Source organism: Octodon degus, unplaced genomic scaffold (genome assembly GCF_000260255.1).
Source record: "Octodon degus isolate 3935 unplaced genomic scaffold, OctDeg1.0 scaffold00022, whole genome shotgun sequence".
Lineage (NCBI taxonomy): Eukaryota > Metazoa > Chordata > Mammalia > Rodentia > Octodontidae > Octodon > Octodon degus.
In genome coordinates, this window is record NW_004524598.1 from 537,662 (window position 1) to 552,018 (window position 14,357).

Below are 14,357 nucleotides of genomic sequence, written 5' to 3' on the forward strand. Positions count from 1 at the left end.
CTCTCTCTCTCTCTCTCTCTCTCTCTCTCTCTCTCTCTCTCTCTCTCTCTCTCTCTCTGTCACTTTACATGTTACTGGGTTCCATTTGGTGGGGACATTTGGGACCGCAGGGGAAGGGACGAGAAGGTCATAGCAGAATGCAAGCTCACATACCTGGATGAGATAGTGGGAACATAAACTGAGAAGCTCCAACAGCTGTAGGTGGCTGCCAGCTGCTAACACATCCTGGATCACACCTGGCTCCAACAAAATCTGTTTTATGTTTACAAAAAGAAAACCATCAGCTCCATAAAACAAGTAATACAGTACTGCTTCATGCATAAGTACACCATATTCTGCTTAAAATGCCAGAGGCATATGTGCTGAATCGATGCTGTTCTTACTCCAGAAGTCAGTCGTTCTTTTCTGGTTAGTAGGTTGTAGCCTTCACCCTAACAGCTGAGTTCTCTCCTTACTGCACAGACCAACGCTCATTTCCTGTGTTTGAATCTCTGCTCTTAGGCACTCAATTTTTGCAGCAGAATTGTAATATTCTTAAGGAACAACAAACTCCTATGAAAACTCAGTCCATGTGTCTTGCAAAACACACAAAAAACTAAGTTTTAGTTTTTCAAAGACTATTTCAGAATTTTGTTCTTTAGTAGGTTATAGAAACAAGATAGTTAACAGATATCTTAGGGAACAGAATTGTACTTCTTTGAGCCATAGGACACATGCTTCCGCTCTGTGACATCACTTAGCCCCTTCCTCCAGCCCTACCTCTTCTGTCACCCTCCCCATTCTCACTACACCCTCCACCCAACCTGTATCTTAGCAGCACCTCGTGTCCCCAATGCTCCACATGTGCATTGATTTCAAGCCCTCAGCCTACAATCTCATTCCTGCATCTTTATATATTTTCTTTCTGTTGGCTGACAGTTCCCATCAGCACACACGTGCTGTGTGTCACTGCCGCTCTCAGCTGGAGAAACAGAAATGCCCTCCTTTCACTCCACAGCTTCCTCTAGGCCAGGGGTGATGAAGCACGGCACCTGCGCTGCGGCATGCCACTCGGCTCCCTGAAAGCTCTAACAGCTTCGCCACCTCAGCTCTGGGCCTCCACATTCCTCCCTCTTCTTTCATTACAAAACCCTTCTGGGAAGTCACCGCTGCACATCTAGTGAACAACAGCCATTTTCTTAGCTCTGCTTGACCCCATTCTTGTTATGTTTTCCTTCCCCTGTTCCACTAAAAATGACCTCATTAAGGCTGACCTCATTAGTTCCTGTGTTCAAATCCAATGGTCATGTAGTAGTGTCATTTTACTCTAGCCAGAAGTAGTTAGCAAAGGAGACTGTTCCTCTTTAGATTGATCACTTCTCTTGCTTGGGGGACATCATTCCTTCCTGGCCTTCTTCTATTCCCAAGCCATTTGTCTCCATCTGCTTTGGAGATGACCAGAGCTCAGCTCTCAGATCTCTTGCCCTGTCTTCACTCACTCCAGGATAGTTTCGTACGATCTCATGGCTTTAACCCCGTCTATATAGCCATGACCCTTGATTCTCTTGTCCCACTCTCACCTATTGACTCTCTACAGCCAACTGTCTTGTCAGCACAGCTGCTAGGATGTCCAGCAGGCAGCTCAAACTGAACCCCCAATCCTTTCCACAACCCTGACCCTAGCCCACCGCTGCCACTTAAGCGAACACAGCTACTAATTATTTAGGCCAGACCCTCCAAGTCATTCTTGACTCTCATCCTCCACATGCATCATCACATCACTCCTGTTCAAAAGAGCTCCAGGGTCCAATCGGTGCTCAGAACTTCTATTACCACCACTCTAGTCCAAGCCAATCCATTTCCACAGATGCACTACAGAGGCCTCCTAATTACTGGCACTACTTTCTCCTTTGCCCCCTTGCACTACATTTTAAAAGTACTATGAACCAAATTGGACTTGCCTACCTGATCACAGTTCCTCAAACTGTCAGCATGATTCCTTCCCTCACGTCCTTCAGAATTCTGTGCAGCTGTCACCTTACCTGAGAGCTTTACTGACTATACCATGATAATCACACTCCCCAACACCTTCTGTTCTTTCTATCCTGACTTTGTGTCATAGTACTTAGCCCCTCTGGGCATGGTACACGTGTATTTATTTTCTGCTTCTCTACTCTTTAGGATCAAAGCTCCACGACAGCAGTGATACAGTATTTCAAATCCTCAACACTTAGAACAATGCCTGACACACAGCTATCATTCTGTATTGGTGGCTTTAATTAAAAGTTCTGATAATTAATCGATCTCTGCATGAATGCTCAATTCAGAATGAATTTTATTGATCTAATATGAACAGGGAAGGAAAAGAGAATTATAAATTGAGCTAAAGAAATGAAGAAGTTAAGCACAGTTGGCAAAAACACTAACACACATCTTATTTGGAAAATTCTTTATAGCACTTTTTCCATCTAGTCAGAAGGAGAAGCCGGAATCCCTCTAGCTCCTCAAGGAGGGAGGCTTTGAGTGACAAGCAGGAAATGAATGCAGCTCCCACCAGAGGAGCAAGGATGTCGTACCGTCTTGCAGAACAGGCATGGCCTAAGGCGGAGAAGAGGGAATAGATGGATTAAAAAGGTTAGGCTGAGCCTTTAAATCCTGTCAGTTGTGCTCATTTCACACAACTGGCATTCATGATAACCTCTAAGGCTTGGTAATGCCAAACACAAAGAGAAATATCACAGAAAGACAAGATGAATATTCTATAGCATGTGTAACACATCCAGCAGGCTCACTGGGAGAAACTTTCACACAGGAAACCCATATTGAGAGTTTTGTCTTTCTTACTTTTGCTCTATAGTTTCTTCCTGTCTTCACTATAAGGTTTCTCCCCCAAAAAACACACAGTAGCACAGAAAACCCCTAAGTGCTTTTAAAGGTTTGCAGAAAGAAACAACCAGAACAGCTGGTTCTCATGGAAACAGAATCAGCGTCTGCAAACCCCTCTTGTAATAGTCTTTTGAATTCAGCTCTCTTGCCCTTTAGTGACTGGTTTTTCTAATCTACATTCTCAGAGAATCTGCACTTGAGCAGGAACAGAGACAAAGGTTCAATCTCCTCAAGATTTAGCTGGTCAAATGAGGACTACCTGCAGGAAGGGAGGCATACCGCAGATGTCCTACAGCAGTGTTGGCGTGGGGAGGCTTGTAAGTGGCTTGACATAGCCGATATCTCATTAGTCTGAAAGAGCTTACTTCAGAAGCACAAGTAACAGTCAAGACAAAGATCAAGAAAATGCGCCATGTATGGCCAAGCGTGATGACATACCCCGGCAATCCCAGCACCCGGGAAGCTAAGGCAGGAGGATCGTTGGGAGTTTGAGACCAGCCTGGGCTACAAAGTGAGTTCAAGCCCAGGTGAACTGCAGAGTGAGACCCTGTCTCAAAAATAAAATAAATAAGTAAATGAAATGCAAGATGCATAAGATCAAGTAGCCTAGAATCCACTGTTAAAGGTAAAAGCCTCAGAAGAGCTAAAGTAAGGTAGGCTGGGATTTTTCCTTTTTCAGTGACGCTCACCTGGTTGGGTGAAGGCAGATCTGGGACCTTTCTAGATTTGCAAACAAGTGTTCATGCACTTAGGAACAAGCTCAGGGGGTGGTGAACGTGTGTCATCTACAGGGACATTTATATAGAGTATTTTCTGCCCACAATCCATCCACAGCTGACCTCCAGGCGGCAGAGTCATGGTGTGTTCTCGAGCAGAGATCTGCTCTCAGGGAAGGGACAATCCCATTACCGGGGTCAGGCTCAGTAACCTTTCTGGTACCTGCAGTAGGCAAGCTTACATGAACCGAAGTCCTCGGCTGACCCCCACCCCGAATGTGCTTATTCTGGTCAACTGGGAACAGGTCTGGCTGAGGACTGAGGTTACGGTGATTCTAGCTGGCATGACAGTGAGACGACCACCCCCCTGCCCTCGAGTGCAGTAAAAGCTGGATGGACTTCAGCCCACCGAGGACATGTTCTGTCTCTACAAAGTACTCTTGAGTACTCATCCAAACATGTCCTCGGCTCACCGATCTAAGCAGAGCTGGTAGTGGACAGCTGAACCTGCATAGACTCTAATGAACAGCCTCTAAACTGAAAAAATATAGGATCTTGGTCTCCACAACATCTGCAGGCACTTCACGGTACCAGGAACCATGAGACCTGTGTGAGGCGAGAGTGAGGAGCACGATGTGCGACCGAGCGTGAGGTTCCAGAAGGACGGGACTGCGCCTAACAGGCAGAGGCACAGGTCACACGCAGAGCCCGCAGCCAAGCTCGCCCTGCCCGTCACAGCTCCTCCTGCCACGTCAACAGCTGTGCTTGGTGCCAGATCAGCTGCTGGCACAGCATGGCCGTTAAAGCCATGGTAAGTCTCAGTGTGGCCTTTTTTTCCGCCTTGTGAAGAGGTGACATCTTCAGGAATTTTTTTTTTATATTCAAAGATATCTTCCTTATTACTTGCTTCAGGAAACTCTTGATTTGCGTGGGGCTGGTAGGTGGAGTAGGTTGGAAGACTTGAAGACATTCACACAGTCCCCTCAACTTGAGCCACCAGGAGGTACACACACAACTGTCCCTTGGGGTGCTTGAAACTGTGGTGTTACAAATGGATTTAATCACTTTTGTGGGTCTTTTTACTAATAAAATAAAAAGCCATCCGAAGGGAAAGGTATGCTTGTAGCACTGGCTTTACAGGTCACCTGGCAGCAGCACATATGTACCACAGCCCCGTTGTGAATGAGTTAAGGCCAGACAACTAAGTACACTTTACTAAGCAAGTGCACACACAGGAACATAATCAGGCACTAGCACAAGCTCTCATGCAAATGAAACTTAAATGATGTGATTTAATATCAGATATGAAATGAGACACATTTCCCATTTTTATATTATAATTACCTCTGGGATTCTTCATATTTTTCTCATGCAATACAGCAAAATGGCATATTATCAATTATCACAAGCTTAAATTTCTAAGTCATAAAATAAATTGACTTTTTAAAAGTATAAGTATCTTTTAAATAAATATTTGAGAGGGGAGAAAACACAACAGATACAGGGCAACAACCCAAATTGTAGTGAGTCCCAGAGAGTGTGGAATCCCCAGCTCGCAGCAATGGCAGCTAGAAGCTGGGGCATGGCCAGGGCACCCAGAACTCGGAGAAGCTCTTCAGGGCCTGGCATGCTCACACGAGCCTGGCGGGCCACGAGGAGGCAAAGCGCGCCAGCAGATGCTCTGCAATGCTGGCTAGGAATCTGCTTCACCTCAATCTGGACAGAGCAGTACAGAGCCCAGAGCTGGGCACAGGGGCCCACCCATAATCCCAGCACCTGGCAGGCAGAGGCAGAAGGATCACCATGCGGTCTAGACCAACCTAGGATAGTGAGTTCAGGCCAGACTGGACACTGCATAAGCAAGATCCTGTCTCAAAAAAAAAAAAAAAAAAAAAAAAAAAAAAAGAGAGAGAGAAGGAGAGACAGAGATAGAGACAAACAGATGGAGACACAGAGAGAGACAAAAAGAGAGACAGAGAGAGACAAAGTAAGAAAAGAAGGAAGGAAGGAAGGAAGGAAGGAAGGAAGGAAGGAAGGAAGGAAGGCAGGCAGGCAGGCAGGCAGGCAGGCAGGCAGGCAGGCAGCAGGCAGACACACAGACAGACAGACAGACAACCCAGACCATCTGGACACTGCTAGATGCTACTGACCAGGCTTGGCAGCCAGTGGTGAAGACGTGGAGCCTTGGTGAATGACACTGGGAGTCTGTGTGGCTGCCAGCACAGGTAGGCAAAGGCCGACAACCCAGAGGCGCTCCTGTGAGGTCCCCCACTTCCAACACAGCCCAGCCAGCCCTTCTTCTGCAAGACTGGCCGCCTTCCATGCATCTGCAAGTCACTGTTGCCAGGACTCTGTCCTTCCGGAGTGAATAAGCTGCTCCCCAGACCAAGAAGGGGAAACAGGTCCAACTACAGCCCTCGCAACACCAGCGGAGCTCAGTCCAGCATCTGAGGTCTTTCTGAAGAAGCCGGCATGAGCTGAGCCTGACAACTGGTATTCGTAGGCCTAGGACTTAGGAAAGAATATAAAGCTCATCAAAGCCCATGCAGCCCTTGGGGTGAGGACTATGGATAAAGCCACAGATGTCGCGGAAGTAAACAGGCAGAGTACAACCCCGAAGAACACCTCCTCCTGCTTCCACACCCCTATGCTGCTCAGCTGTTAGGCTGCTCACAGCTGCAAGCGTCCTATGTTGTAACTGCACAGGGGAACCAGACACCCCCATGCTGTTCAAGTCAGCATTTTGTTTCCGGCGCCCCTACCTTCCAGCTAGAGTAGCACCCCTGGGGCACAACTTTTCAGTCCAAGCACAAGATGGCTTCTTTTCTATCCAGAAGAGATGAGAGGCAGTAATTCAAATTTTTAAAAATTAATTAATTAATTTGATACAGAGTCTTGCTATGCAGCTCAGACTCCTAGTGATCCTCTTGTCTCAGCCTCCCCAGTGCTGGGATTACACGCATGTGCCATCATACCTAGTCTTGGTGGCCAGCATGGCACTCCCAGGGTTCAGGGTCTGGCACAGCATGTGGTATCAGGGATCGAACCCGGGTCCTTACGCTTGCCAGGCAGGCGCATAGACCACCAAGCTATCCCCCCAGCCCTAGTTTTCCTACTGCTTCTTCTTCCTTTACTAAGGACTTGACTGAGTAAGGGGCAGGGGAAACCATGCCAAGCAGGATGGGTAAGGGGAAGCCAGAGAGCCTGTGGTGTCCAGCACTGCATCCTTCTGTAAGGCCACTGCCTGGGCGCCGGGATCACTTGAGCAGAAGATGAACATAGACTGTGGGGTGATTTTAAAAAAATAACCATTTTCTCCCTGACCCCAAAGGAAGTGGCTCCAGAAGGTAGGAATCAATCCTGAATTAAGTTTAGGTGTTATTTACTTTAAAAAAAAAAAAAAAAAAACCTCTATGTGTGTATATGTGTGTATTACTAAACTGAAAAACCATCTGAGGTTTCATGTGTAGTCACCAGAAAATAAGCCAGGAGATAAGACCTTTGGCCTCCGCAGGGAGGCGTGCACCCAGCCACATATCTCAGCACATCTTTGCTTTGTTCCGTGCTGATGAAATGCTTCCTGACCACATCCAGGTGAGGCTCTCTCTCACTGTGTCTAGCTCCAAATCATGTTCCAGTTGCCTGCCTTGCCACCCGGCCCCCATACGCATTCTGAGCACAAGTGTACTGAATCTTCTCTGCAGACCAGTATAATAAAGGACTGATGGACAAAAAAAAAAGATACTAAGGACACATAAAGCCTTTTGTATTCACTTTTCTAAGAGGGAGAATTTAATTGATAGAACATAAAACATAAGATGAAATATAAAATGTAAGATCTACAATGTGCCTTCAATACAGATTTTATATCAAAACCTCAGACTATCCACAAGGTGGCGCTTGTTTACAGCAAAAGGATTTCCTAAATTCATGCACTACACCTTTATAACTGATACCTTTAGTTTTAAGACAAAAATCATTCAAATAAAGGTAATGAAAACAACAAACTATACTTTGTAAGTTTCTCTAATATGTTGGAAAATGTACATAAGTATTTTGGTTGAAGAATTTTATTTGAGCAATAGTGATTAGAAGTCTGTTCATAAAAATTAGGTAATTCAATATTCTGTCTTTGTACTAAGACACCCTCATGATGGGGCTTCAACCTGCTTTGAAAAGCTTACTGCTGATTCGGAGACTTTCTGGTCCCTTGGAAAAAGCCAAGAGCTCCCTGTTCTCCACATAAAGGCAACACCTTTTTAAGTCATCTTGTATTCTCAGCTCCTTTAAGTCTCCACTGGAGTGTGAAAATCCTACTTGTTCTTCAAGATCCGACTCTTAACTCCACTTCCTATACAAAAAGTACAGGGCCTTTGCTCAGCCAGGCACCAGCTGGGATCCCATCCTCAGGATTCTAAACTGCCACCATTGTCTGGTACACTAAGCCCATGGCTCTAGGGCCACCTGACTTCCTATCTTGGTGCCTACCTTGCTGGCAAAATGAGCTCGGGAAAACTAAAATTCCATGTGCCTGAGAGTTCTCATCTCTACAGACATCTACCTCAAAAGACTGCCATAGGCCATAAGAAAAGATGCATGTGTATTCTAACCATTTTGGAACATAAGTAAGAATGATGGATTAAATACTTCAGCTAGGTACCTGAGTTGGAACGTAAGGGCTGGCATCTAGCATACTACCCCACTCACTTGTAGAAGTAAAAAAGACTGAGGTGAAATTCAATTAACCCCTGCCTGAAGTATTTACGAAGAAGCAGCCTTGCCTAAATTTCCCCATTCCTCACTCCTTCCCCTGCCCTGTGTGAACCTTCACAAACACACAGGAGATAAGGAGGAGACAGGACACATTTAGGGCAATAAGGTACAGACTATTTGCCCACGCTTAGCCAGAAGTCCCTCTGCCCGAGACCTCGCACCTACAGGATGTAGGGGCATCACATTCCTGCCCTGACCGTGCACCTATAGGATATAGGGGGCACCACATTCCTGCCCTGTTGCCATAGCAACAAAGAAACTATAAAAGCAGGTAGGAAACAAAGAACTGGGCCTTTTGTGTCTTCCCAGATGGGGTGGGGAGCACATGGGTCACCAGGTAACTAATAAATGTTCTGTAATTCCTTTTATTTTGGTCTCCTGTGGGCAATATATTACATCCAGACCATTACAGGAAAAGAAGAAATGATCCAAATAGAATCATTAAGTTGCAGCAGAAAAAATGCTAAGTTTACAGTGGACAGAGGATGTTATTGTGGACATGAAACTATTCGGTGGTGATACCTTAGTTGACTGAAGGAGCGTCTCAAATAATTCTTCACATGAAAAAAGCTTTCCTCATTTCATACCCTACAAGCAAGCTCCTTTTTCTTTTGGCTTTCGTCTTCATTAATATGATTCTGGCATTTCAAAGCTCTGAGATTCATAGTTCTGCCCGTTAGTTTTTCTCATTATGTTTAAATTAATTAAATACATAATTTAACAAAATGTAAAGATAAGTTCTATGTACTTACATCACCTTAAAATATGGCTAACTATTTGAAAAAGCAGAACACAATTTTTTGATAGCTTCTAACTCTTGAGAGGGAAGCAGTTTCAGGAATTAAAATATAATGAAACATGAAGGTCATTACAGGTTAAAAGAAAAGCCAAATTAATTATTAAAACTTACTTTTACAACCAGTGCTCTTTCAAGTGTGATGAAGAGAGTAGACTCCATTCCATTGAGCTTTATTAATGAAGCTGGGCTTGTCCACAGTGAAGCAAGTGTTTTTCATAATGCATGCATGACCAAAGAGGAAACACGAACTAAAATAGCAGTACCAAAAGACACAAGTTCTCTGAAAGAATGAATAGGGCTGATGCCAGTGCTCAGATACAGGGTCTATTTGGCTATTCCACTGCTAAATATATGAGTGGAGAAAGAACAGGCCAAAGGGACATACTAGGTTGTGGTAAAATTAATGCCAAGACCGTAGTGGGCACAGGATATTAAAGGACACTGTGTTTATGACATCTAATTTCACTGAAATAAATCTTCATATAAAACATATATCATTAACACACAATTTCATATTCATTTGGGGATTTTCTGCATTTGCTTCAAAAGGAGTGACTGAGAAAGTACGGCTCTAGGGTCTGCTATAGGAACCTAGTAAGTCACTGGCATATCTGCACTCAGCACTGTCTTAAAAACAAATAGACAACTGCTACCTATCTTCATGGCATTTATATACTGAGATAGCCTATATAAATGATGAGAATAATGCTTGGCATGTTTAATAGGGTTAAAAAAATGAAGCTATTATTGCTGCTCTGCTGTTGTTCATTTTATTTAAAAAATTCTACTTCACAGTGGCTCCAACTTTTGCTCGTAGGATTGACACACTGCCTACTATATAAAAGGTCTTACACTGGCATTTCAACTATGTTATCTGTCCTTCTTATCACCTTCCCTACTTCATACCCTTAAAAATAAAGACGGTAATATGGCAGATGAGAAAATTGAATGGAAGAGAATTTACTCAATCCTGAAGTCTTTTCTAGGCCTAATATTCTGGTCACCTCTCTAAGCTAAGAACCAGATGAATCAAGGGTGTGAACCAGATGAACAGATTTCATTGTTGCAGTGGGATTACGAGTTTAGGTGTAGCTAACTGGTCAGATGAAAGCCTCAATTTACAAGAGTAAAGTGAATGACGTAGCTGATTTGGCAGAGGAATCAAAGAGTTGCATTTTCTTAGTCTTTGATACCTACTAGTCACCCATGTAGTTATCAAATGGGCAGAAAAATAAAAATCCAGTGAATAAATTGTAAATCTTTGTGTCCAAAAACCCCTGCCTAACTTGTTCCATGTGTTTTTGTACAGTCTATGAAATAAGCATTGCTTAAATATTCTTTACTTGTGTTTTTAAATTTTAATAAATATACTCCATTTTCAGAGCAGTTTTGGGTTTACAGCAAAACACAGGCAGGAGTACAGGTGGGTCTCCTGCCCCATGTGTTTGTTTCCTCTCCACAGCAACAGAAGGGAGCATTTGTTCTCATTGGGGAGCCTACATTAATTAATCTACCATTTTCTCTCAAAGTGCACCGTTTACATTAGGGCTGATGCTTGGTGTTGTTCATTCTATGGGTTTTGACAGATGTACAGTAAAATGTATTCACCATTGCAATATACAGAATAGTTCAATGTTTTAATGATCCCCTGTGCTTGGACTATTCATTCCTCCTTCCCCTCTAACTGCTGGTAGCAACTGAATTTGTTTTTTAAGGTAGGATCTTGCTATGTGTTCAGACTTGCCTTGAACTCATAATGGATACCAGGCTGGTCTTGAACTCTTAGCAATTCTCCTGCCTCAGCCTCCCAAATGCTGTGATTCCAGGTGTGAACCACCACATATGGCTTGACTTTTTTACTATCTAGCCTTTCAAGGTCAGTGAAGACTCAGGACATAGGAGAACCTGTACTGTAACATCATGTAACTCAGTTGTATCCCAAATTTTCTGATCAAGGAGATTATGGGACCACAGAGCAATGAGATCGATGATGTAGAGTGTGCCTAAGGAGAGTCACATGGAGAGAAAACATTCTCTCAGGCTTTCACAGAGAGCACATTGGCCAAGCAATGGCCATGACTCATCCACATGGCTGACACTGACAAAGGACCTGCAAACTGCGGTATAGGGTTACAGGATAAATCCTGAGGGTACTTGACTGACCTTATCAGATACAACAGTTACATTTCTTGATATATAGGTCTTGCTTTATCTTGTTCTTAACCATCCAGCAGAAAAGTATAAAAATGAGGTATAAAAAGTAAAGCCATATTAATATGCTGAGCTGTGAAACACTCAACAACTTCTGACATTGCCAGCCCCCCAACTTCTTAAAAAAATACAGTGGTGTACTGATCTCATGTTTCTAATCGCAGTTTGAACCACTATGAAAAAGTATTCAGTATGTATTTTTTCCTCCATCAACACACCTTAATATCAACACACCTAGTAGGTACTCCTTAAATGTTTGCTAGATTAATAAATCTCACTTTGAGAATATAAAAGATATTTTTATGAAACATACAAAACAAATAAAATATTCACAAATTAACAGCATATTCTACAATCCATTCAAATTATTTCTTCATTTGAATGTCCCCACCATTATTATATTCAAATGGGATAGCTACCTTTCATATAAATTTTATGAAAGTTCTATTTGGCCAACTGTTTATTGGGATATTAATCACAAGACTGTATATATTTGCTATCAGTTTACTGTCTTCAAAATTTTTTCACTTAGAATTGTAAAGCACCAATATTTCTACCGTCTTGTACAAATACTAAATGCTTCCAGCAGAGGGCTCACGAATCCCACGTACAGAAAAGAGGCACTTTAAGAAGCACATTCACTACCAGCAGTTACTGTAAAGCCCTCAGCAGTCATTTCCTTAAAAATGTGTGCCTCCTCCGGTCAGGTCATTCTGGGTATCTTCATTATTTAAAAATAAGTCACATGGAACAAAAACCTAAATTACAAGAAGGCAACACTATTTTATAGTCTATATAGGTAAATGTACTTTTATCTAATTTCAGAAAAGGAAGGAAACTATACTAAAACAAAAACTTGGTAAAATTTCATGGCCTATAGACAAAGTCCAGAAGAAAGCAGAAAGATAACAATGTAACTGATGAAAATTTGAGTGAAACTATTTTTCACCTGTTTCTTAGAGTTAAATAAATGTTTGGTCATTTTTTCCTGTTTTCAAAACCAAGAAAGAATAACTTACTTTAGAGTGCGCATGCTACTTATTTTTCATGCTGAGATAAGAATGGAAAAATTTTGAGATAAGTGGAATGTTTTATTGATGGAATACACTTGAAATTTTCATAGGCAGAACTAATATAGTGTAGCACCACTCATTAATATCTATAACTAACGAAAAGGTCACTCTGAGACTGCCCAACTTAGCAACACAGTAAAAGTAAATAGAAATCAAAAGACAATGAAGTCAGAAGAGCACATAAGAGAGAGAGAGAGAGAGAGAGAGAGAGAGAGAGAGAGAGAGAGAGTGTGTGTGTGAGTGTGAATGCAATCTCCACTTTCATAACCATTACAAGGGCCACAACACTAGAGAAGAAATACAATCTCATATAAGATTGAATGATAAGGGGCTCAGTAGATAGCTCAGTGGTCTAAGCACCTGCCTGGCAAGTGCAAGGACTGGGGTTCTAGCCTCAGTACTGCATGTCAAGTCGCCCTGGCAGAGCCGGCCACTGAAACTGGGCGTGATGGTGCAAGCCTGTAATCCTAGTGCTGGGGAGACTGAAGCAGGATGATCACTAGGAGTCTGAACTGCATAGTGAGACTATGTATGAAAAAAAAATATTGAATGATAAAAACATCAAGAACAATTTTTGTTTTTCCAGACCCTGACGCCTAACAAAAAACTTCCTACACACATTAAGAGAAGCTTCGAATGATTTGCTTGATGATACTGTCAAAACTATCAAAAGCATATTTTATAGAACACCACATAAAAAGTAAAGGTTCATAAAGAAATTATTTATAAGCCAGACTTTCAGTTTTCTGGCTTGATCTAGGTATACAGTTTAGAAAGCCTGATCAGTGTTTTCTAAAGGAGTCAGCACCACTTTCTAGGGGACAAATTGTAAACTTAAGTGGATCTTTTTAGTCATTTTGGAAGGATGGTCCAAATGGCATTTACTAGGCAAGTGACCAGGGATACCAGATGATACACAGAGCAGCCACCACACAAAGAAGTACCAACCCTACAGCATGCACACTGAAACACCCCACTGTATATTCCTGTTAGTAAGAAATTTGCACATAAAGATCAAAACCCAAAGCAGAGAGCAAGATAAGATGGCAGGAAGGTAAGATGCCCGAAGCGCAGGCTCTCCGGGACCTGGAATCAAGGAAGACAATGATTTAATGAAGAGAAAGAAAAAGGTGAATCTCTGAAAATTGGCTGCAAGTTGATAAGAATACTAGAAGAAAACAAATACATTTCCATTTCCAGTAGACCACACGCCATGCTGGCCCTGCCCCCGGGCACACTGAGCTGGCTGCCAAGACCCGGTGTGGTGGCACATGCCAATGATCCCAGCACTGGGGAAGCTGAAACAGGAGGATCACTATGAGTCTGAGCTGTGTAGTGAGACTCTGTACCAAATACATAAAAAAAGAAAACAAATTCAAACCCAGACCCTGTACCAAATACATAAAAAAAACAAATTCAAACCCAGACCCTGCAAGATAATATTTGAAAGCTGATAGAGAAATAAGATATTCCATGACAAAGAGAACCTTAAGAAATACATAACTGCCAAATCAGCACTCCACAAAAGTCTCAAAGATTTTCTAGAGAGAGATAAGGAAGGCAACAATGTCAAGAAGACTAAAAAAATGAATATACCAAACAGGACGAGTAGTTAAGCAGAAAAGGAAAGAGGGACCAGCAACAGAAAACTAACACCATGATATGAATTAATCAGAACTCTTCAAGTAAAAACTGCATATATTAATTAAAGGAGCCCTGGCGTGATTCCGTCCTGCGTGTCTGTTCTGAGGAGCAGTAGTCATTCACTTCCGTCCGCATTCTCTCCCACCTAAGTGCGCGCCACCACTCCATGGAAGATTCGATGGATATGGACATGAGCCCCCTGAGGCCCCAGAATTATCTCTTCGGTTGTGAACTAAAGGCCGACAAAGATTACCACTTTAAGGTGGATAACGATGA

At 42.8% G+C, this 14,357-nt stretch overlaps 1 protein-coding gene and 1 long non-coding RNA gene across 8 annotated transcripts in view; one reads left to right on the top strand and one right to left on the bottom strand.

Moving 5' to 3' along the window:
* Positions 1-14,357, bottom strand: part of Klhl32 (kelch like family member 32) — a 250,314-nt gene that overhangs the window by 77,099 nt on the left and 158,858 nt on the right. For 6 of the 7 annotated variants that reach the window (XR_002820462.1, XM_004628180.2, XM_023711896.1 and 3 more), the window contains exon 5: positions 154-252. The exons of the other annotated variant lie outside the window; for it this stretch is intronic. Coding sequence is in view for 4 of the 6 variants with exons in the window: in XM_004628180.2 (XP_004628237.1) it covers positions 154-252 (99 nt within the window). In the remaining 2 variants the exon portion in view is untranslated. The remainder of the gene's footprint in view (positions 1-153; positions 253-14,357) is intronic. 7 annotated transcript variants of the gene reach the window in all.
* LOC111815840 lies at positions 10,283-14,349 on the top strand. Its single transcript, XR_002820463.1, has 3 exons — positions 10,283-10,293; positions 12,836-12,843; positions 14,152-14,349. It is a non-coding gene; the product is annotated as an uncharacterized LOC111815840 (long non-coding RNA).